At 33.0% G+C, this 26563-nt stretch overlaps 1 protein-coding gene across 1 annotated transcript in view; it reads right to left on the bottom strand.

Annotated features, from left to right (window-relative positions):
* PRKN (parkin RBR E3 ubiquitin protein ligase) overlaps positions 1 to 26563 on the bottom strand; it is a 1861641-nt gene that overhangs the window by 894930 nt on the left and 940148 nt on the right. The window contains 1 exon segment of the mRNA XM_074309364.1: positions 19712 to 19795. Coding sequence (XP_074165465.1) covers positions 19712 to 19795 — 84 coding nt within the window.

Here is a 26563-nt window from a genome sequence, read left to right as displayed (position 1 = left end):
TGTATGGTATTGCCTGTCGTCGGGGGGAGGGAATAGAGGGAGGGGGGGTAATTTGGAAAAATGAATACAAGGGATAATATTATAAAATATATATATATATATATAATAAAAAAAATGTAATAAAAAAAATAAATAAAATCCTATTCAGTTCCAATTAAAAAAAAAAAAAAGTAATTGTGTGACTCAGGGGAACAAATAAAGGAAATACACTGTTAAAAAAAAAAAAAAAAAATCATTTGGTCCTGGCTAAGAAATACAGTTATGGAATAGATTTCTTACACAGAACACAATAATCAAGGCCTCTAGCAATCTACTATTTGATAAATCCATAAACTCCAGCTTCAGAAATAAGAACTCAGTATTTGATAAAAATTGCTGGAAAAACTGGAAAACAATATGTCATAAACCTACTTCTCACACCCCATACCAAAATAAGGTCAAAATTGATACATAATTTGGACATAAAGGATGATGCCATAAACAAATTAGGAGAACAAGACCTCTACTATGACTTCACTATGTTTACAAATATATTACAAATTCATGTTACCCGACAATAAACTAATTCTCAACACAACAGATCAATCTTATTGCTGCTGCCTAACTGACATCTTATAGGACTCCCTAGAGATGTTCAAACCTTCTTTTCTTTTCTTTTCCTATCTGCTACAATTAATACTGCTGACCATTCTGCATCCAGGGCCATCTCTAGCGAGTCCAACTAGTTACTTTGACCAATCCTCCCTTACTGAAATCTAATTCATTTGCATGTCATGGCATTGTTTCCCTGAAGTCATGGTCCTTATCTAGAATGAAGAACCACAACAACTCTATCCTTTCTAGATTTTTGTGACTTCTACATTTCCTCTTCCCTGCCTAACTGTTCCTTCTAGATTTCCTGTACTGGTCTACCACTTGTCTACCGCTACCACTTTATTGCTTATCCTTTTTTCTCAAATAAGACCATGATATCAGGGAGGTGACACTATAAAGTGCAAGTGAGTTGGATTTCAGTGAGGAAGGGTTGTGTAAGTTCCCTGCTTCACTTTCTCTTCTGGAATTATTTGGCTTCAGTGACCAGATATAGATCAAGACAACTCGAGATGGCCAGGGACCAACTGTCTACTGGACAGTTGGATGTATTGGTGATATCCGAAGTTCAACACATCTAAAACCAAACATTTTTTTCCCCCAAAAAAACTCAGTCCTCTTCAAAGCTTTCCTGCTTTTGCAAAAGACACCACCACTCTTCCCCTCAGGTTTGTATTATTTGACTTATTATTCTTCTTTATCCTACATATATAATCAGTTGCAAAATCTTGTCTCTACTATTTTCACCAAATCTCCCTCATCCACCCTCTTTTTCCCACTCACATAGCTGCTACTTTAATTAAGGCCCTTATCATCTCTTCCCTTGATAACTGTAATAACCTCAGAATCCATCGCTCCTAGACTCATGTCTCTCACCACCTTAGTTCATCCTACATAATTCTACCAGAGTAATTTCCCTGAAGTATGTATCTGCCACATGACTTACCTATTCAATCAATTCCAAAATCTTCTTATTGCCTCCAGGATAAGAGAAAACAGAAATTCCTTTTTTCAGTTCTTCATAATCTGCCCCTATGCTATAGATCCAGGCTCTTTGGACATTACTTCTTCTCCAGAGATAAGGAAACTGTTTTTTGATCTATTCCTCATATATGAAATGCCATCCCTTTTCACCCACAGGACTTCTGCATTGGCATTCCCACATGCCTAGAATGTACTCTCTCCTTTCCCCTGATTTATAACTCCTTTCTTCTTCTAAAACTCAGTTAAAGTACTATCTTCTATATAAAGTCTTTCTTGATCTCGCCAAATGCTGAGACCATTTCTCTTAAACTACCTGATATATCTGTCTTAAATATATTTTTATTTATTCATATTTTTATGTTATATGTATGCTTATGAAAATATGGGTATATTTTGTCTACCCTTTAAACTCCTTATGAGTAAGAATTTTAAAAATTCTTTGTAATTGCACTACCACTGCCTTGGTTCAGTACCTAGAACAAAGTAGGTACTTAATGAATATTGTATTCTTGACTGAAGAGTGACTCACATAATTCTGAATCACTTAACACAATACTTGAAATATATGAAGTGATAAATTATCTGTCAATTATTATTAATAAAAATTATCATCTAGTACTCATTTCTATTCATCTTGAGAGTAGTCCTAAAGGACCTAGGTAATATTAACTATCCTGATAAGTCAAGTTCACAAGCAAGTTAACAGCTCACTGTGTGCAATATACTGTGCTAAATGTTAGGGATACAAACAAAAATGCAATCTGTACACTCAAGGACTTAATACTGTAAGGGTGGGATAACATGAAAACAACTATTTATATACACATATGTATATATATGTATGCATATATAGACACTGTTTGGCAACTGCTCTTGCAGGTGAAACAGGTACAGAAAACTTAAAAAAGAAGGGACTTACCACCAAAATTCTTGGTACTATCAAGTGTTTCAACCTAGAAAACTGGTAACATTTTATGAATATTATTCATATTAATGATATTAAATGATTAAAATGATATTGAAATGATATTAAAAGGAAAGCATTCATTTCTTTCTTCTGCTATATGCTAAGGACCATGGTATTTTCTCACCTGATTTGCAGTTGAAATCTTCCATATCAGTTGTGTTCACCATGAGAATGTGAACTCCTCCAGAGCAAACGCTGTCTTACTTTTCTATTTGTTTGCTCAATGTTTATCACAATGCTTTGTACTTAACAACCTAATAATTCTTTATTCATTTGTTTCAGAAAATAAAGTATAAATTGGAGAGGGAAGATACTATCAAAAAGGAGGAAATGAGCTTTTATGTAGCAGTTGTAACATGACAGACACTATACTAAGAACTTTTTGAATGTTATTTCATTTGATTCCTGCAAAAGCTATTATACAGTTAAAGGAACGGAGACAGACCAAGATTAAGTGGCTTGCCCAGAATCAGAGAGACATTAATATCTAAGGCAGGATTTGAGCTCAGTCAGGCCCTCCTGACTCCAGACTCAGAACTCTATTCACTGTACCATGGCATCCCTCTATAAAAGGAAACAAGAAAGGGAACCTGCAGCTAAGAAGCAGACATGATAATAATTTAAACTATGGTCTTGATTTTAGCCAAACCTAACATATGTCTCATTTAGGTCCATTGAAACTTCTTCAACAGAGCTGTCCTTGGCTTCAGAAAGGTATATTGCATCTGATAGTAGTATTAAAGATTTCTGATTTCAACTCCTAATGTCGAAAAAACCTTTTTAAATGATGAAGTTGGTTTTTTCCTTTAGTTATGAAGTTCACAAAGAGGTCTACCTCATTATTGGCATTCATTTCTAGGGGTGCCATCATGATTGAGTAAGGAATTCTTAGTCAATCAAATTCTGTTCCTGATAGGTTGTATGATGATGGACAAATCACTTAATTTCATAGTTCTTCAGAATGCAACTTACAGAACTGCTGAGGTCCATGGATAAAAATAACTTTCTTACTAGAATTTCCTTCCAGGGATAACATCACTGGTCTGAAGGATGATGACAACTACTCCCCCTACAAATCTCCACATTTAATTCTTTTGTATATTTCAGAAAATGTATGTGGCAAGTACAACCTTGCTAAGAATGAAAAGAATCTGATATTATTACTGATTCACCACAAATTAAATAATATGTATTACTCCAAAAATTTATTTTCAAAATAACTCACTGTTAAATATTAAGCTTGTGAAATTTTGTGGCCAAATATAATAGGGAGGTGGGGGGGTGGGCTCTTTTCTTGGTGATGAGTATGCTGGTCTTTTAAAAAATAATCAGTCTGTGATGAATATTGCCATTGGATTCAGTTAGTAGGGGCTGTCTTTTTCTTTTTATAATTATAAAATTTTTTTGACAGTATATATGCATGAGTAATTTTTTTTTATAACATTATCCCTTGTATTCATTTTTCCAGATTTTCCCCTCCCTCCCTCTACTCCCTCCCCTAGATGACAGGCAATCCCATACATTTTACATGTGTTATAGTATAACCTAGATACAATATATGTGTATAAATCCAATTTTTTTGTTGCACATTAAGTATTGGATTCCGAAGGTATAAGTAACCTGGGTAGAGAGACAGTAGTGCTAATGTTTTACATTCACTTCCCAGTGTTGCTTCTCTGGGTGTAGTTGTTTCTGTCCTTCATTGATCACCTGGAAGTGAGTTGGATCTTCTCTATGTTGAAGATTTCCACTTCCATCAGAATACATCCTCATACAGTATTGTTATTGAAGTGTACAGTGATCTTCTGGTTCTGTTCATTTCACTCAGCATCAGTTGATTTAAGTCTCTCCAAGCCTCTCTGTATTCCTCCTGCTGGTCATTTCTTACAGAGCAATGATATTCCATAACCTTCATTTATCATAATTTACCCAACCATTCTCCAATTGATGGACATCCATTCATCTTCCAGTTTCTAGCCACTACAAAAAGGGCTGCCACAAACATTTTGGCACATACAGGTCCCTTTCCCCTCTTTAGTATTTCTTTGGGATATAAGGGGCTGTCTTTTTCTTCCTTGATAAATGTTCACTAATTGATTATTACATTCAGAGTTTTTCCAACATAGTAAAGACTGCTGGAGTTTACACAATTTTGGAATTGCTCTTGAGACTCTAAAATTACCTCAATGCCATGATAAGAGAAGGATTTAAGTCACAGATTTAGAATTGGAATGGATTTTGGAAGTCATCCAGTCTAACCCACCTTTATTTTATAGAAAGGGGGATTAAGGTCTAGAGAGAGAGTTTCATTCCCAAAAGGAACTCAACTAGTGCATGAAACAGTTGTATACTTTTTTTTTCTTTTGTGTAAAAAAGATATAATCAAATATCTATATCTATATCTATCTATCTATCTATCTATGAATGAAAAAGTTAGGCAGGTGTGTCATGTAAATAAGAACCAGGGCAGTTTGTGTACTCCTTACAACTCCTGATAATTTCAAGATATATAAGCATGTTGGGTAGGTTCCTGGAGAGATTTTTTGGAAATCATGTAGAAGACTGAAAAGATATAAAAAAGATATGGGTTTTAATCTGCTCCATTGATGAAATAGAAACAGATCCACTGATATAATCAAATATGAATACTAAATGAAAACATTGTCAACAAACTATTTTCAAATGAATTCACACTCATGTTATTTACTAGGTAGGATGAAGATTTAAGAATTTTTTTTTTTTTTTGTGAAAGACTTAATGGACTTAATGGTACATATAAATATAATAAATAGTAGTAGAACTTTCAGTTAACATAACATATTAAAAATAGAAGAAATGAAGACAGAATATAAGTTAAAATAAATACTTCATATTCTCAAGACAAATAAGAGATGAATTAAATTAATAGAACAGAGAAAAGAAATGACCATTCTAGGGCTAGGCATCTTCTTCCAAGAAGAAACAAAGGCTGAAAATCCTTTTATGCACTAATAAATGCAACCACTGACCTCAGAAAGTATCTTTCATTTTATAAACTCATAAATCTTTAAAAGAATTTAGTCATTAATCCCAAAAACAGTCAAGTAAAATGTCAAGTGTTATAATGCTTACTTCAAAAATGGAAAAAAATCTAAAATACAAAGTGATTAATTAATGTATCCATGTTAACAGAATAAATGATAAACTGCCTCATTCTGAGAAGAGCTTTTCAAAAGCTTTATGCTCTTTCTGTTCTTCCAGCCATTCAAAGTCAACTTTTGACCTTTTGACATTCTAATACATACTATATATGTGTGTGTGTGTGTGTGTGTGTGTGTGTGTGTGTGTGTGTATGTGTGTGTGATATACACACACAAGTGTTAAGGGTGAGATTATGAAAGGGTATAATTAGGGATGAGAAGATGAACAGATGGTACCTGCATATAATTCCACAAATCAATTTTAGATTGTGATTCCGTTCCCTTCCCCTACTAAGTATTTTAAAGGAGCTGCTAGAAAAATCTCATTTATTGATCAAGTTTCACTTTGTCATCTGTAGTCTACTCTCTGGTGATGGGCTAATGAAGAATGAAGCTGCCAAAAGGTAAGTGGTAGGAGGACAGAAGGACCAGTAAAATCCCCATGATCTACAAACAAGATAATCCTTTGATTACCTAAATGATCATAGATAATCGAGAGTTGACTATAAAGAGTAAGTTCAATCATCCACTAAGCAGATTCCCGCTGAGTAATGAACTTGCAGAAACATTAACAGTTAAGACAGAAGACAACCATATGGCCTGCTCTTAATGACTCAATAAATATAAGAAAACGTGAGGCTCATACTTTGATCTGCCACTAAAACCTCATTTGTATGTTGTCTTTTCAGTTTCTACAAACTGCCAGCTTTCATTTACCTTTCTTTATATTTAGTAGAAATAACAATGGGGTGTAGCTGAGGGTTTAGAAGCAAAAATCAAGAAAAAAATGGAAAAAAGGACCCCTTACTTTTTATAAGACTATACTTCTTTGTATTTCACTGTTTGTACTTCCTACTATAACTGTACTAAGTAAGTAATATCGCCAATAATAAAAAGAAGATTATTAATTACAACTATAAAGTAGTATACCTTTTTATCTTTATTCCTTTGCCAATATGACTTTTTTCTACCTACAATGGCCTTTTTTTTTTTTTGTCTCCCAATCTCCATCTCTGAACTCCTTCCCATCCTTGAAGATCCATGTCCTCCACAGAGCCATTGATTCAACATAAATTTAGTTACTAAATGGAAAGATACACACAAATTATTTTTGACCTCCAATTTCTTTCTAAGAGTTTATATTCTCCTTGATAGGTGTGGAGGTAGATGCATGCAGACAAATAGTCATTTTAAGAGGAAAGGTTCTAGGAAGTGGTAAAGTAGTGTTGGGAAACCCTAACATAAGGGGTTTCACTAGTGTTGAACCTTTTAAGGAAACTGCAGGTACGAAGGGTCAGAAGTGATAAAGGAATGCATTTCTGTCATGGGAAGGATTAACTGGAAAGTCTTGGAGGAGGAGAGTGGCGTGTCAATTTCACGGAATAGTTAGTAGGATCATTTGGCTGGAACACAACCTTCCCTGCTCCTCTCCAGGAAAAAACGATCACAACTTATTGGGAACCCTATAAGTCTTTGTACTTTTCCTATGGCACTTAACACATACTGCCTTGTTTTAGTGATTTATGCTCATGTCACTTCCCTGAAGAGATCACAAATTCTTAGAGCATATTTATATTTCTGTCCCCACAATTACTAGTATAGATGCCTTACATCAAAATAGGGACTCATCAAATATTTTCTGATTTAAATTATTCCCTTTATATGAAAATGTCTTTTAATGCCACTTAATTTATTAATGAGACATGCTGAAGAAGAATTTACCTACTTTCTGCAGAATTTTATGCAGCAAACAGAGAAGTGAATGCCCATGATTCTCTCTGATAACTATGTTAATAGAGTTTAAACCATGTTTCTTACATTTCTCTACTCCTTTTCAACATGGTGCAGTATAAATAGCATTGAGCTTGGAGTCACAGAGCCTGATTTCACATCCCACTCCTGTCATTTTAAAACTCTGTGACCTTAATAATTTAGGTTCTTTGGGTCTCAGTTTCTTTATCTGTGAAATGGAAGGTCTAAAATAGATAACCTCTAAGGTCCCTTGAATTTCTAGATCTACAATACTTGATCTCCAATCAGGCCAAATGACTGGAAATGTTCTCCAAATGGCCCATTCCAAATTTTATGTCATTTAGGACTCAGTTCAGAATAAGCATTTCTACACTGACTGGTGTAGACTCTATTCCATATCCAACACCTTCCTTCTTACTTTCCTCCCTCTCTTCCTCTTTGTTCCTTCCTTCCTCCCTTTCTGTCTCTTTCATATCTTCCCATTTAGCAATCTCTTTTCTTTTTTAAAGGCATGTTTTGTATAAACTAAAGCTGACATATTAATCACTTTTCTCTCTTAAGTGCTCACACACATAATACTTCTTTAATAATCTGATATAGAAGTATAGCAATAATAAATTTCAATAATCTCCCTGAGCCTTAGCTTCCTCATCTGTAAACTGGAGACAATATTTCTTGAATTTCCAACTCGCAGATTGGGTATAAAAAAAATGAAAGAATGACTAAGGTATTTATTCAGGGCTTATAACATGCTAAGCACTAATCTCAGCACAAGGGATACAAAGAGAAAAGTAAGACAGTTTCTCTTCTCAAAGAACTGATATTATAATGGGAGTGACAAGACATTTAGAAGATTTCAGATACATGTCAGATGGAAAAATGCCCTGCTTCTTGGGGTACAGCAACAAATCAGGTTAATGCCTCCTTTTAATGTCATTTCCGCTGATAAAATCCTCTCAGTTTCTGATTTTGAACCATTCAAGAGCGCCAAGGATTTTAGTAGTAATAAATTTCTTTTCTGGAACTTCAATTGCTGTGGTTGTAGCATTTGCAGAAAATGTTTCATAAACTATAAAACATCATATAAAACCGTATGATTACCATTTATATTAGGTGTCTTCTAAGCTATCATATTTTCTGGTGGTAAGTACCATCATACTAAATGCTCCAAAGAATCGATGATTTCATCTACATAGCAATTTGCTCCATTGAAGCCGATCACAACCCATTTATACCTGTCCATCCTGTGGCACTTGCAGCTATGGACTCACCAGAGTGGGTGAGTGTGGGAGTTCCCCCCGGTAGTATGCGGCTTCATAATATTCATCTAATATTGTATAATAGAACGTGTGGGCTGTCCATCAGTTTGGCTTTGGGAAATTGCCTTTGGTGACAAACACATAACAAATAATATGGTCATGGGCTTTTTACATAGAGAACTTAATAGAATTTATTTATCTCAGTAAATGTTTACAAAGCTGAATTTTATTGAAATTACTTAGGAGAAGTTCATTCAAATATTCTAGGACTTTGGTAGTTATATATTACTCTGCTTGGGAGGAGAGGGTTTGCCAAGGAGGAAGGGGAAATCAGTGCACAAAATTCAGTGGCATTTAATTCCATAATCAATTTGATTCTTGCATAAATAGGCAATTAAATTTCTCTTAAAAACAAGGTATTCACATAAAACTGGAATCTAAAAACATGACTATAGTATTTGAAAATTATTTGTGGAAGAACATTTCAAATAGCCTCTTGAAATATCTGATTCCTTTCCTTCAAGACTCAACTGATATTTCATCTTCTGCAGAAGATTTTTCATGTTTTCAATGCTGTTAGATTATCTCTAAAATTACCTTTTCTACTCTGAATATATTTTATTTACATTTAATTATTTACATTGGTCTCCCCTTTTAGAAAGTAAGTGTCTCAAGGGTAGAGAGCTTGGCTTTATCTTTGCATTCTAGCATAGTAGCTGTACATACATACATAGTAAGCACTTTAAAAAAAAAAAAAAAATATATATATATATATATATATATATATATATATATATATGAATGATTTAATTGATTAATAGGTTCATACTGTGGGACTCTTGAATATCAGTGCCATAGTAGCAAGTTGCATCTTGCTCCTCATTTTGAGGTCATACAAGACCAAAGGACATTCTCATCTTTATAAATGGAATACATGAGTTTTGTGCATTTACATGGCTTCAAAGGAAAATAAATTAATAATTTGCCCAATTTTGTTTTGATTTTATTTTTCTTTATATTTTACTTAGATTCTCTAATTATGTTCATATCCAAATTTTCCCATAATAATTTTCAAGTTTAATATACTAGCAAATATATTCTCTTCAGCAAATATTTCCCCCTACCCTCCAAAAAACCCACTATTTCATGGTTGCGGATAACTTTCTGAGAGCTAGATTAACCTGAATAAAAGATGATAGTTTCTTAATGACTGACATCAAGGCATGATGAAGTATGTCTCTCATAGAATCATCAATCACCTGTTTGTAGGATCAAGAGGGCCCTTTCCCATCTGATATGCTTGGCTTTTCTCTTGCACCATTACACTCATACTTTCTGTCTATTCTTGCCACTCCATTAAGCTTCGATATATCTGTGCTGCAGATAGCACATACCCACTTTCAAAAGCTAATCCATGATATTTGCATTTTCTTCCTTTTATGACCTACCAATGAAACATTTGGTGATCTGTACATAAATATTTATTCCTTCTTTCCTTCTATTCTTAAAATGTCTCTTTTTTTTTACAGAATGAATTTGAAACTTACTACTGAACTACTACCCATATTTTTCGTCCTAATGCCATCTCTAATATATTCTCATTTCTTATTTCCTATTCCATATTATAATATTTTAGAAACTGTGCTTGTTTCTTGCTCATCATTGTGTATTTCCTTTGGTGCTACATCAATATATTTCCTTGGTGGTCATTGTCTATTTCCTCAAATGACCTTAGAGATAGATGGCATAACTAGTTGGTGTCAATCTATAGAAAGTCAATAAATAGCTTGTGGAAAGAAAGAACTGGCTCCATCTTTTTGCCTGTACAGTTCGTGAGGGTGCTTTCATATTAATAAAGTGAGATATAAATTATGATCTATCTTAAGTCACTAAGTTTCCTGAAAAATTACATAAGACATTTAGCTGAAATGAAATAAATCAATGAATCACTAAACATTTTTAATTGCCATATGTCTGGCAGACATTGTACCTAAATCTGAGAAAAAGAAAAAAATAATAAAATTTGTCCCTGATTTCAAGGAACTTACTATTAATAACTTAATTTTTTGTAAAAAGATCCAGACTTCTGTGTCATTTTAAAGTCTAGTAATTATGCACAAAGTACTGAAATAAAATCATAATATAAAAATACATATAAAAAATTGATAATTTTATTGAGATTCAGCAAATAGTCAAAAAGAACTATCTATATGTTCTAGTTATTAACTTGACTGGGCAAAGAGAAACTTGTGTATGCCAAGTAAAGAAAACTTGATTTGAAATTATTTAACTCATATCAAATCTAGTAATATCCATCTTTTTCTTTATGGTTTAATTTGTCTTAGCTATAAATAACAATGAACAAAACTTCAAATATGTAAATAAAATTGATTGTACCTAAAACAAAACTTTCAAATGTACTTCTTTTTTTTTTGTTGTTGTTGTTTTGTTTTTTTTCTGAGGTTGGGGTTAAGTGACTTGCCCAGAGTCACACAGCTAGGAAGTGTTAAGTGTCTGAGACCAAATTTGAACTCGGGTCCTCCTGAATTCAGTGCTGGTGCTCTATCCACTGCGCCACCTAGCTGCCCCCCTCAAATGTCCTTCTAATGAGATAATAACACTATTTTTTCTATGTATCCTCCAGGATCTTTTTCTTCTATTTTTTTTTTTTTTTTTGGTTTTGTCAGTGTTATTTTTTCTTTAATGTGGTCTTGTTAAATATCTATGTTGTTATTCTGATTTTGTTTTCTTGACTCTATCCCATCAAATGTTTTGTCATTTATACAATAATTTTTGTATCTGTCATCCCTTATGGGGCAATAATATTCCATTATTCTGATAAGCCACAATTTACACCGCTATGCCAAAATACTGAACAAAAAGGTCATTTATAATTTTTTATATTATAAATAATATTTCTTTGAACATTTTTTGGACTTATTTTTTTCCTTTCAATTATAGTAATAATGTGAAGTATTGGTTGAAATCAATGGTTTCCTAGGGCATAATTTTTGTGTTCGTTCTATATTATACGTTCCCTACTTGAAAAGATACATGATTGATGAATTGGTGAATACAGAGGTAGTCTTGGGTGTCAGGAGGACCTGAGTTCAAGGAACACTTTTAATATATTCTGGAAGCATAACCCTGGGAAAATAACCTTTTAGTTTCTAATGAAATTCTCTAAGACTGTAAAAGTTGCAGAATAATTACCAAATAGCATTGCTTACAAGAGTTCATATAGAACAGCAACTAGCAAATTTTTGATCTCAGCATTCCTTTATACTATTAAAAGTTATTGAGGATCTGACCAAAGAGTTTTGTTTATGTGGGTTCTATTTATTCATATTTACCATATTAGAGATAAAAACTAATTTTTAATTTGTAATCCCTTTAAAAGTTTCAAAGACCCCTAGAACCATAGGGTGAGAACAACTGAATTCGATCAAAGATGTCAAACTTAAACAGAAATAGGAGTCATTAAAATAAATTAAGGATCCCTATAGATATCAATTTTTTCTGACAGAAAAAAATTAATAGTATCTATCTTCCATTATATTTTTATTTATTAAAATTATTTCCATTTTACTTTTTAAATTTTTGTTAAATATTTCTCAATTATATTTTAATCTGTTTCAGGATCAGGAACATTGATCCAGATGGGTGATGAGGCAAAACCCTCAGCAAAGTTGCAAGCAGCATTCAACACACTGCGTGTTTGATATAGGTTTGGACCCACCCCATACTCTACTCATCCCTCTTTCAAAAGCCCTACTTTTTTTTTTTTTTTTTTTTTGCTTAAAATCTATTTCATACATAGTCAAGATTCAGAATTAATCCATTATCATTTTAGACTTTTACTTGCAAGTTTTGAAATAATATTTTTATTTTTTTTAAAAGAAGGGACTTAATTTATTTTGGGGGGTAGGTAATGCAAATTTTCCTTCTACATTATATGATAAGATTTAAAGAAGTAAATTTTGATCTCTTTTCCACTCATTCCTTTATCTTATTTATTCACTTTTTATCCTATACAACCTGACACCAAACCACTCCTACCCAAAGGAAGCAATTACTTCTTACCCATCAGCATAACAAAATAGTCCAGGGAAATGTCTTGCACATAGCTAGTAATTAATAAATACTTATTGAACTCAATTGATGTTGGAGTTTGGGGGGCTGATTCAAACACCTGGCTGTCTGGATTGAAGTTATTACCATTGATGGTAATTATCATCTGAGTATAAGGGTGTAACTGACAAAAGAAATAACATGGGACTAAGAGGCCTTCTGCGTTATGCAAATGAAAACAGTTCTGTCTAACGTTGACTGATTATTGGCACAAAATGTGTTGCTGTCTGAAATTATGATTCTGGTGTCTTTGGGTCAGCCTTGGCTTAATAGAACCACACTATTCTTCTTAGAAAGCTAGAAAACAGAAAAAAAATTTAGGGAACACACAGGGGTATATATTTATACATATATGTATAAAGATATGTGCACATACATACACACGTATACATTCACCTATGCTGAGAAACTCTAAATTTTTATTTTTCATGAGCTTGATTAAGAAAAAAGATCTTTTCCCCTGTAAAATGGGATTGTAGATCTGGTTAAATCTACACACTGTTAGAAAACCATTTTTAGCAAACCAAAAATATTATTTTTATACTTCATAAATCTAAGTAATTTAATCTAAGAAGATTCTTATTTATTATATATTTTATTTAAGATGTCAACCAATAATTTGAAAGTGATACAGATTAAAAAGGTTCTACTTTTGGTTCAACAAATCATATTGAACTTTATATATAGCAATATGAGATGAACAATTTTTATGTAGTACAAACTGAAACATTTCTTATATTAAACAAAATTAATAACTAAGTTATTTATCACAAATTGAGAGAGCTTTATTATGCTATATTTGAATATGAAATTTAGATTTACCTAACTTTAAAATATCAATTATTTTAGTCTTTCTTCTATAGAAAAGGATCCATCTGAAAGCATGACATTAAAAGTTCTTCATAGTCTCACTTGAGCATCTTTCTTAAGATTTACTGAAAATTATTACTATCTTCAACAGATTCTTTGCTCTAGCCAAATTAGCCTACATGCTGCTCCCTAAACTAGGAAGAGATACCTCCACACCTTTGGAAAGCCTATCTTCCATGTCCAGAAGATAATACTTTTTTATCTATGCTTCTTGAAATCACTAGCTCCCTTCAAAGCTTTCTCAATTCATATGCTACTGTGTGGCATATGATTCTACCAAGAGCCTATTGTCATATCTTTAGGTAAATTTTGAATTAGCTGAATTATAGAAGGAAGGAAGAAGGAAAGGAAGGAAGGAAGAGAGGAAGGGAGGAAGGAAGGAAGGGAGAGATGATAGATGGAGGGAGGGAGGGAGGGAGGGAGGGAGGAAGAAAGGAAGGACGGAAGGAAAGAAGGAAGGACGGAAGGAAGGAAGGAAGGAAGGAAGGAAGGAAGGAAGGAAGGAAGGAAGGAAGGAAGGAAGGAAGGAAGGAAGGAAGGAAGGAAGGAAGGAAGGAAGGAAGGAAGGAAGGAAGGAAGGAAGGAAGGAAGGAAGAAAGGAAGGAAGGAAGGAAGGAAGGAGGGACAAATGGACATTAGATGATAGGGAGCTAAAGAACAGAAAGGTAGATGAACCAACAAACTTAGCAAGTTTACAAACCTTATCACTACAGGAAAATGTCTTTCTCCAAGGACTCCAGTTTCCATTTTGATTTTGTAGAATCAATGACTAGCATAAAATCATGAACTTCATAAAAACTTGAATGGGATTGAATTGTATCAAAAACCAAAAGTTTCACTGAACTGGCTTCTTCATTTTCCCTGCTCTCAATTGAAAATACAGAACAGCGTTAATTTCCTCCTTCTTTTAAGGAAAAAGGATGAGATTTTACAAATCCTGACTGATTCAAAAATCCCTGTACTTTTATCCTTCATATAAGTCCCAATTAACCCTTCCAGGCCCTTGCTCCAGCAATAGTTTCTTTTTTTTTTTTCCATGCATTTTCATTCTCACTTTTCCCTTTGCTTATAAATAAACATCTTCAAACACACACACACACACACACACACACACACACACACACACACACACACACACACACACACAGAGGATTTCCTTTGATCCTTTTACTGCATCCCTCTCCTTTCCACTATTTGCTAAACTTCTTTAATAGCTGCTTACAAATGGTTGCTGACACATACTCATCATCTTGTCTCTCTTCAATCCCTTGCTGTCTGCCTTCTGCCATCACTATACTAAAATTACTCTCCCAAGGGTCACCAATAACCATCTGACAAATCCAATAGTTGGGTGAGTTTTTTTACTCCATTTTTCCTTAAGCCCAGTTTCTCTGGGAGTAGGGCTGTATCCATACTGCCTCTTACAATACACTGTTTGACATGGCATTTACTTCATTGAACTTGTAAACAGGGAAATGACTATTCATACAAAGATTTCTCCTAATTCAGTGATTATTACCTGGGGTACAGAAAACCCCAAATATCCATGAATATATTTTAGGGTTCCATTACAGAGCACACAGGGAAGCACTGAAACAATACTTAATAGAAACTAGAGGTAAGCAGGGGATCAGTGGAGCAATGTCCAGCAGAGACTACACTGCCAGCAGAAATCAGCAGGTTGCAGGCCTGGTGGGGACATTGTAATGGCATTTCTGGAAAACATCAATATCCCTGAAAGGTTCCTCAATCATGCATTGGTAATGTGTTCTCTACATGTATCTCTTCATACAAGGTGTCTGGCCACACATTTCTCAACTTGTGAACCCTCCACATGTGTACTATAACTAACATGCTATATGCTCCCCATGTGTGTCTAGTCACCTTCCTGATGGTCTGTCTGTTTAGGGAAGAGTACCCCAGGTTTACAAGGGATATGTTTTATTGCTGAATTTCTCACTAAAGAGAGAAATTATATAAAATATATAAAATAATATATAAAATGCCTTTGGAATGTCTTCTGACTGCCTAGAAGAAGTAAACACACCACTGAGGGTTAATGAATTATAGCTGAATGAACATGGATCAACAGAGTATCATGAATATGGTTAACACCATCTGAGAGACCTATTCTCTGAGTTGTGGGGTACCCCTATGTACTATACCAATATAGAGAAAAGAATTGAGTAAAAATATCTATTCAAAATCTAAAATAATGGTTTCATTTTTTGAAAATTCTATAGTATTTCTTTTTTTGCTTCCAACAGGGGAAAATATTTTCATTTCATGGATCTATACAACAGACTGGATAATGCAATAATCATGAAGGAAAGTAAAAGGGAAAGGAGACCTTGTAATTAAAGAATTCATTTCTGAAAAGATCCCCCAAAGGATAAATATTTAAAAGCTAACATTTAATAACCAGAGGGGAGTTGCTTTCAAATTTCAAGATTTTTTAATCTTAGTAGCTAAGATTTCTAAAAATGTGTCAAGAGATTTTAAAGAATGCATATTTGTACTATATAGAATTATACATAATCATATATACTCATATATGTAAAGTATATAAGGTTATATATATATATATATATATATATATATAATGAAGGATTAAAGAATTATACTAAAAGTAAAGCTTCATGTCATTGAAAAAGTCATGGTAAGTTTAATTTCATTCATGAATGAAAATATAATTTCCGTAGTCTTACTTCAATCTGAAATGACTTTCCTTTGTGTTTCAAATGTATATGTTTCCTTATAGATTTACATATACGTACTCTCACATAAATGCCTTGCTGATATAGGTAAAGGCATATATATTTACAAAAATATGCATATTGTCAGGATTCAGGACTAAAAGAAATCTCTCCCTTGGATTCAACTAAAAAACTGAATAGATTTAGTCAAATTTCCTATTTCATTGTTGTTCAAGTTTATTTATAATTCTTCTCAAAATAATGCAAAATTTGTTTTCCTTATTCTGATATTTTCATGATTTAGTTTAGACTCAGATTTGAGATTTTGTGATACATATCATTTTTCTTGTCCCAATATTTTGTGTCAATAGTTTGTTTTAATAGGTCAGGTTCAATCTGTTATAATTTCCTGTTCTGTCTTCTTACCTTTATCCTTTCCTCAGGATGATCTTTTTTCTAAATGGCCTGTGTTCTGACTATAAACAGAAAGCTCATTCAGTAATTGTTCCCACACCAGTAATTTGTTGTTGCCTAGCTAAAAATTTCTTTTTTTAAACGTGACATTTATTTTTGGCTTATTTTGCCCATTTTTTAACTCTCTTCTAGAAGAAAGTATTCTGAATATTCTTCAATTTCAAAGTAGTTTACAAGTCTCTGGCCTGTTTTCTATCTTAATTTTGAAAAATATAACCTAGCATTTTTTACCGTTAAGATTATGGATTTAGAATTACAAGTATGGAAGAAAATTCTGTGCTGATCACTTGCTGATTTTTTTTTTTTGTTTATTTGTAATTACTCTAAATCCAAGCAATGCTTTGCTTGAAAAATGAATGTATAAACTGACAGGACCCCCTCATGCCCAAGGATATTTCTTCCCTCAAGTCATTTTGTTGTCCCAAATTATAGGATTCTTGAATAAGAAATATTTTAAAATGAAGATTGTGCTAGGGCGCAGAATTTGAGCAATCTTTTATTTAACAGCTTGTTTCATTAACTAAAAGAATAATCATTTAATTTTCAGTCCACACTATGAGAATCAATTTCTTAAAGCTATTCAATTCCTTTTCCCTTAAAAGATTATCCTTTATGGCTGGTGGATACTTCCCAAATTTCAATTGGCTAAAATTGTCAGAGTCTTCTCCCAAGGATACATATGTTTGATAATTTTCTTTATACCTCCATTAAGTGATAGGTTAATATCATAAATATATGATATTAAAGACATAAAGAATATAGGCTAATCTTGACAAGTAAGGCTACTAATGTGTGAATCTCTCAAAATTTCTGTTATATTTTATAACTGTGGCATGGACCAATCTCTGAAAAAGAAACATTGCTGGTCAGAGCTACATTACAAAAATTATATCAATGAATAGAATTTGCTTTTGACCTAAAGTTTCTAGATAGGAAGAATACATCTATTAAGACTACAAAGCATACTTCAATATTTGTGAGCAACACAAAAATCATTCTTCCCTGGGTTTCTCTTTTATGTATAATGGCATTTTCATAAAAACACAAAAACAAACAAAAAATCTTTTCAGGACTTCATTTTAGATCTGAATGAATTATAAAGTTTACTATAGATTTTTGTTTTCTTATTATCTCTTGTGGCAATCCAGCAGATTTCAGGGATTATTCAGGTCTAATGTGTTGAGCTCAAATATTTTACCTGTTGCTAGTGACAGATACTATGTTTTAGAGAGACTATTAACTGCCAGCTGGTTGTGACAGTTTGTGAACTAACAATGACATTTGTGTTGGCATCAGAGCAGTATCTCTATTTCAGCAATACTGACATTTCTACTGCCAAAACAGAGAAAATATATGCCATCTTATTGTTATGGCCTCAAGCTATTCAGGGTAAAAAATAAAATAAAATTTCACAAAATATAAACAATGTAATAAAAACACTAGCTATAATATTGCTTGTCCTGATAAGCATAAGAGCCAAATTATTCTGAAATTATTTTTAGAACAAAAACTTTTCAAAAAATAACTTTGCTGAGGTGATAGACTGAAAATGCAGACATATATTTTTAGATAAAGTCAATGTGAAAATTTGCTTTGTTCAACTACTCTTTGTTCTGAAGTTTTCATCTTTTTTTCTTTTGTTCAAATTAGGAAGGAAAAGATGGGGAAAGGAATAAGCATTCTTTATTACCTTATTATGCATCATGAGCTGTGCTGAATATGTTTTACAGGTTTTATCTCATTTGGTGTTCACTATAACTCTGTGAGATAGGTGCTGTTAATCCTTACAACTAAGTAAACTGAGGCAGATAGAGCTAAATAACTTTCCTAGGGTCACACAGCTGTTAAATATGTGAGGGTGATTTTGGATTTAGGTTTTCCTGACTGAAGAAATAGTGTACTATTCTCTGAATCATCAAATGCTAAGGGATGTCCAAGAAAAAGAAAATAAATGCTTGATCATTGAAAAAAAAAGCTAATTTGAAAGTAACCTTCTTCTACAGTTATCAAGGAAGATAGGATTAGAAAATGAAACATTGGTTCATCTATTTGGGAACTCCTACATAAGGGAGCAACTTACAGTCCTAGAGAGTAGCCTAGAATTCTGAGAAGTTGATTGATTTCGTTTGGCCAGTTTTTATCCAAGGCAAGGCTTGAATCTGTCTTCTTGGCTTTTGCAATTAGCTCTCTAAACTCGTCTGAACTGTTTTTCACTCTAACCAAATACATACAGAGATAAACACAAAAGCAGAGAGGATGAGTTTGTACTTAATATATCCATAGTCCATTTAATAAAACAAAATGAATTTCTGGATTCTGGAAGAAAAGATGATAATAGAAAAGAAAAAACAATTTTCTGAGTTAAATAGAACATAAATGTAAAACATCATTATGGAACATGGCCAGCAGATTAACATCAACTCTTCGCCCCATCACACTACGCTGCTATTTTTTAGCTGCTAACCTCTTCATTCCATTAACATCACTTTGTGAAGAAATATTTGGAATTTCAAAGAATCAACATCCAAACTTGAACAGTTCCCTAGGAAAGTGATAAAAGCAGATTAAAAACAAATGTACTAAATTCTATGTCAAACAGGAATAGAAAGTGAGGGGGGAAAAGTCAGAAAAAACTTTTGGTAAAGGCTAAAATATGAGAGTCATATCAGTTATTGGTTCTGTCTTCAGCCCCTTCTTAGCAAAAATATATAACTCTCACATGTGACTTTAGATCTTAGATATATATTTCACAAATTGACAGTACTATTCCTTTCTCCAAAATGCACTGTATTTAGGCCAGGTACTTACTGCTCCAATTCCATCACAATCTGGAGAATGACAAATGCCACTCATCCTATTTGAAATCAGGACATCATCCCAGCATGATGGACCCTTGGAAAGAAAGAGAAACAAGACATTTAGTAATATAATTTATCCTCTATTGAAGTTTGCTTAAATCTACGTCTCTGGCTTATGAAATGGCAGCAAAAAAAGTACTCATCTTGATGAGAATGAAAAAATTTACTCAATTACATAATCTGGCTTTATTCCCTGACAACAAGGCTCTTTTAATTGTGCGTAGTAGATAAGAGAAGGTAGAAGCACATGGTACAAAAATAATTCCTTCATTTTCATAAGCAAAAGAGATTCAGAATATTTGAAATAATTATAGTTTTGTTTTTACTATTACATTTTCACAGGTAAGAATTGTCTAAAGAATTTTAAGTCTAAATTTCATCCTCTGGGCAAATGACCAATTGCAAAGGGAAACACAGATTCTTGGTTTTAAATATGATAAAATATTTTACTACAATGAAGCAAGTTCTTTGAAAATAATTGCCCAAAATATGAATCTTTACTAGGAGTCATAGTTGATAGAGCAATAACCTTACAGTCAAGGCCAAGACCAATTTTAGATCTCTTTCTGTCCTTAACAATGGGCTTAGAGATCATGAGCAAATAATGACTTCCCAGGGAACCAGGAAACAACCTAAAAATGTATTTTGCAGATTATTTGCCTATATGCTATGGCAGAGGATATTATTTAATTAGTAACTTCTTATACTGATTAAATCAAAACACAACAGAAAAACAAGGTCTAGATCTATTACTTCCCCATTGTAAGAAGATCAACAGATATATAGATATTGAAATAATCATTATTTTCCATGATTTTCCCTCAAATTAAGCCTTGAGGTAAAACTAAGGATAAGAAATGTAAACAAGGTAATAGCAAATTAATGCATAGGCTACAAAGTTAGTCTTAGTTGCATGATTGTATTTTTATTGCCTATAACTCTGAAGCTAATAAAAAGCTCTACAGCTTAGTTCATAGCTAAATACCAAAGGAACATTGGTTAATATCTCCAATTGTAGGAATAATACTGAATTCACTTAATAGAGTTCTGTTATCACTTCTGTTTGCCAAGTTAACCAATCTTTAGTTGAAAATTGTGCTGTCTCAATTAAAGCCATGAGTGCCTATGAGTAAATCAATATATCTTTGACTCTTATAACATTTAATATATTTATGAAACTAAAAATTAATTTCATTTATAAAAGCTGAATATGCAGAGCTCTCATTTGGAAATTTCTACTCTTGTGCTCTTTTCTTTAAGGACTTAGTTTTGTTGTTTCACAAGTTCACACATAATAAAAAGGGAAGAGTTGCTAACTTTAAATTATATCCTAGAAAATGAAAGTTTAAGATAATTTATCATTAGCACACCAGTAGCTGGTAAGCTTACCAGTCCTAGTTACTCTTGATTGGTATTGCAGCTGAGTGTCTTATTAGGTCAATTTATTCTACTATTTGAAAAAAGAAAACAGGACTATCATGGAGAATTTTAAAAGATCACTAGACTTGCAGACAGAATGCTTAAATTCAAAATTAAGCTATACCATTTATTACTTATAAGAATGTATCCAAATCATTGTATCTCTCTAGGATTCATCTGAATATTGAAGGGATTAAGCTTAGTTCTGGACTGTCAAACTCATATAAACATGGGGTCCACTAATCCATACCAAAGGACTCTTGCAGGGTAAATACTGACTTTGCTTTAGTTTTATATTTTCATATGTTTGAAACCATATGCAGGTGTTTTGTGGGCTGCATGGGGCCCTTGGACTGTGAGTTTGACACCCCTGGCTTATATTAACTCTATAAAGCTCCTTTAAAATAAAAATATCATGCTATCCTTATAAAATAGATTTGTTTTATTGTTCTCTTTCTTCTTTTTTTAATACCAAAACCATAATTAAACATTTTTACTATTTTGCCTTTTAAAGTGTTTTTAGTGCATTTTCTTTTTAGAATCTGTTTATTAGAATGAAATCTGTTAATAACAATATTTTAGAAATTTGAAAAACATATCTCAGGAATGCTAAAGAAAGATGTGAATTATATTTTAAAATAAAAGAAAACATTAAAATAAGGATAAATGCATATTAGCTTTTAAAATAAAGATAACTAAAAAAGAGCCTAAAACGTATTTTAAAATGTGATACATTTCATGAAGCTGAGTGATCATATTGGTCTCTTTTTGAGGAGCACATGCATATCTGAGATAACAAAGCAATTCCTGATTGATCCCTGAGACTGGACCTCTAATGAAAAGGAACCTAATGAGAAGGAAGAAAGTCCAAATGTGGGATATAAAAGGGTGGGGAAAAGATAGCTTATGCTCTTTTTTGAAGTGACTTCTTTTTTTTGGCACAGAAAGAATGTAACCTCTGTTAGATTTTCAGTAAGAGAAAAAAAAAGCAATATTTCTCTCCTCTCATCACTCAGCCACTCAGTTTATGAGAACATGTGCTTTTTGTGATGAGCTTTAGTGTGGACCTCTAGTCCCCAGGTACCCTGGTGTTTCTTTTTTCCTGTGGAGCAATACTGAGGAATATAATCTTATAAGATTATATTATAAGATTGGGTAATCTTATAATAGATAGAGCTAGGAGTTTCTAAACTGGGTCTTGATTATTCAGCAACTGGTGATTTTCATATCAGTTTCTCAGAGGAGAAGCTACTTGGAATATTCTGTACCTGAAAGAACTGAGAAGCTTAAAACATGCCTTAGATGGTGGAGAGATTTGGACCTCACTAAGTCTACAGGAAAAGTAGCATCCTATAGAAAGGATGAAACTACAATTAAGTAGAGTGGGAAAAGGCTTCCTGTGGATGGCAGGATTTAACTTTATTTAATATTTTTGCTTTCTCCAATTATATATAAAAGGGGGATAAGATTTTAGGTTGGACTTCTAGGAATCCATGGAAAGCACTAAATGGAGCAGAAGAGGGAAAGGATTCCAGGTATGGGGGACAGTAAGAAAAAGTTCGTGAAGCTGAGAGATGGAGTATCTTATCCCTGAAAAGGCAGGGAGGCCAGGTCACCAGATTGAAGAGTATATATCAGGGAGAAAGGTGTGAAAAAATTGGAAAGGTAGTAGGAGTAGGTGAGCAGTTTTGAAAGGTTTTGAATATCATGGAACTCTGGGGTGAAGACAATGAGATAGACTAACACTGGAGAAAAAACTTGATTCTCTGTATTCCCCAGGAGTAAGCTGGGTTTAAGTTTAGAACAGAACTTTCATATGATGGGTGCTCCCTCATGTTATATGTAATCTTAGTTTAGAATGAAAAAAAAAAAAATCCAGTATCTCTTTTATTAGGATGAGTTTATGGTTATTATCACACAAAGTTAGGTTAAACCCAAAGCTATCATTGCTACTAAATTTAGAGCACCTATCTTGATGTTTGAATAATAATTTTTGAAAAGCTTATTTGCCCTTCAACAGAAAAAATGTATTTCCACCATACTATAGAGGGAGGCATTAAGTCAATTTCAAACAAATATCTATATCTATATTAATAGATATTCCACTCAAAGAAGAGATACTTAAATTGCCAGTCCTGTGAAATTAGAGAGGGACCTATAATAGACCTATAATAGAGGTCAGCAATCAAATGCAGGGACGGATCAAATAGTTTGAATAGTTTTAGAACATGATGCTTTCAAACCAAGAAATACATGAAGAAATTAATTCAGGTTATTCATTGAAAGGTCAAATACTGAAGTTGAAGCTTAAATACTTAGGCCACATAATGAGAAGATGAGACTCATTGGAAAAGACCCAAATGTTAGGAAGAATAAAGGGAAAAGGGGTAACAGAGAATGAGAGGGATGGATGGCATCATGGAAACAATATATGTGAATCTGGACAGACTTTGAGAGACAGTGAAAGACAGAAGGGATTGGTGTCCATGGGGTCATAAAGATTCAGCTGCAAAGGCATGACTATTTAAAACATGTATTTAGTATACATGGGGTTTTCACTTTATCCCACTTCACACTTCATTTAATCATTGTGCTTGCAAATATTTACCTAACTGAAATCAGAAAATGAAGCAAAATCATCCAAATATAGGGTAGATATTAAAAGAGGCTAAAAATAATAAAGGGAATTTTAGGCAAAGGTTGTACTGTTTTGTTTTGTTTTTTTTTCCCTGAGGCTGGGGTTAAGTGACTTGCCCAGGGTCACACAGCCAGGAAGTGTTAAGTGTCTGAGACCAGATTTGAACTCTGGTCCTCCTGAATTCAGGGTTGGTGCTCTATCCACTGCGCCACCTAGCTGTCTGCAGTTGTGCTGTTTTTAAAACTAAAAGTTAAATCACTGATTTTGTGTCTCATAGACCAATTCAAGTAGAAAACAGAAGTAATCTGTATAATTCACATCAAAAGAATACTTTTACAAGCACTAGAGTGTTAAGACAAAAGATTTTTTTCCTCTTAAATTATACAAGTGATTATCTTAATCTTCAATCCACATGGTATATGTGGATTTTTTTTTTTCTTTGTATAAATCAGTTTGTCTTATTTTTCAAAAGTATGGCAATTTTTGATGGGTACAGTTGTGGAGTAAGCCTATCATTATAGCCTTACATTAGTGATCTTATATTAGTAGTGCTTTTATCTATTTATTATGTCATATCTCCCTGATACTTTTCTTTTAAAGATTCTTTTCTGAAGCATCAAATGAATACACATATATAAATTTTTGTATAGACATATATATATATGTATATATATATATATATATATATATATATATATATATATATATATATATATATATATATATATATATAAAGATGACTCTGTGGTCTCATCCACAAAGGAAGCTACCACATACATAACTTACATCAAACTGCTAATCCTCCCAGAGAGGGTAGTTTTAAAAAAGGGCATCTAGGTGGTGCAGTAGGTAGAGCACCAGCCCTGAAGTTAGGAGGACCTGAGTTCAAATCAGACACTTAACACTTCCTAACTGTGTGTGAACTGGGCAAGTCACTTGACCCTAATTGCCTCAGTTAAAAAAAGGAAAGTGAAATAAAGGAATAAAGAGAATAAAGTAAAAGGGAGTAAAGATAGATTTGGAATTTAGGACTTTTTAAAAATTTTTTTTAAAAATGTTTCAGCATGTAACTAGAGAGAAATGATTTTAAAAAGAGAGTTCCCAATGAACAACTTCCTTTATCTTTCTGCACCTAAGAATCTGAGAGAAGAACCTAGAATATTTCAGTTTAGTGGCTTCTTCCAGGTCACATTAGAGCTAGTATTTGTTAGAGGTGGTCCAAATGAATAATATGGGAAAAAACAACAACAAAGACTCATTCAGCTTAAAGAGGATGGTCTGTCACCTGAGTCCTAAGCTTGGCTACTACTACTACTACTAACTGACCAAATAGAATCCTCAATGTTATTCAGCTTCTACACCTGAAAACTAAGTAGTTAATAGTAGCACCAGCAGCAAATAGCAACAAAAACAACATTTATAAGTATCTTAAGATTTGCAAAGCACTTTAAAAATATTATCTTATTTGATACTCATAGCAACTCTTAAAGGGATTATTATATAGGAAGTATTACACAAGGATTATTATTCTTGTATTAAAGATGAGGAAAAGAAGGCAGAAGTTAAGTGACTACTCCAGAATCGCCCAGTTAATAAGTATCTGAGGAATTATTTCAACTAAGTGACTGAGAAATCTCATTTTGCTTCTAAATGCCAGTTATCATCATCCAAATTCCTTAAGAAACCCTATAAAAAGAGGTGAGAAACATATCCTTCAGGAAGCAACTAGGTATAGTGAAAAGAGCATTGTCTCTGAAGTTCTTTATCTCACCTCTGAAATTTATTGCCTGTCTAACCTTGAACAAGAGCCCTTTAATTTCCTCACAAGCAAAATGAGAGGTTTGGCTAGATAATCTCTAAGGTCCCTTCTAGCTCAAAATCTATTATAATCTATTGTCCAAATGAAAATGGAGTACTATTCACACAGTGCCATATTTTCCAAGATTATGTCAGCTCTTCCCACTTTTTTTATGTCAACGGATCTTCTCAAGAAATAGGTAAATCATGGATATCAAGTTGGAAGATTGAACTGGAATACTGCTTTGAATCCATGTAACTAGTTATGTGATCATGGAAAAGCCAAATTTAACTTAAAGCCAAGTTTCTTCACCTGAAAAGTGAGACAAGAATTATATTAATACCTTTAAAATACCTTTGTCAGAAATGTATTTTGAGGAAAGAACTTTTTAAGTGTTAGAAGATAAGATGAAGACAGTTAAATGATGAAGTGTCTAGAATCAGGAGAATCTGAATTCAAATCTGCCTCCAAATACTTACCACTTACTAGCTGTGTGTCCCTGGGCAAATCATTACCCACAATTGCCTTGCAAACCAATTTAAAAAATAACTTATTCCAAATGTAAAGCAAGTTACTATAACCACAACTTCAAGTTTAAGCTTTAACTCACTGGTCTGTAACTTAATAATTGTATAATTTTATATTAGTCATTTTTCTCTCTGAGCCTCAGGTTCAGATCTATGAAATAGGGAAAATAATACTTCTACTAATTGTCTTATAAAGACTTAGTATCAAGACTCATATATAATGTATACAAAATATTTTTAAAAGCTTGGAACAAGTCTTGTTAATGCATTTCATGTAATGATTACTATCTCTTTGTAGGTCTGAGTTTTTATGGCAGTCCTTAGAAGGCAGTCAATCTCTTCCTCCTTTCCCTATGGTAACATGACACAGATTCAATTCATCAAGTGTTTAATTAGGTAATACCAAGTAAAAGGACTCTA

The sequence above is a fragment of the Sminthopsis crassicaudata genome, chromosome 4, assembly GCF_048593235.1.
Source record: "Sminthopsis crassicaudata isolate SCR6 chromosome 4, ASM4859323v1, whole genome shotgun sequence".
Classification (NCBI taxonomy): domain Eukaryota; kingdom Metazoa; phylum Chordata; class Mammalia; order Dasyuromorphia; family Dasyuridae; genus Sminthopsis; species Sminthopsis crassicaudata.
This window is presented reverse-complemented; position numbering and strand designations above follow the sequence as displayed.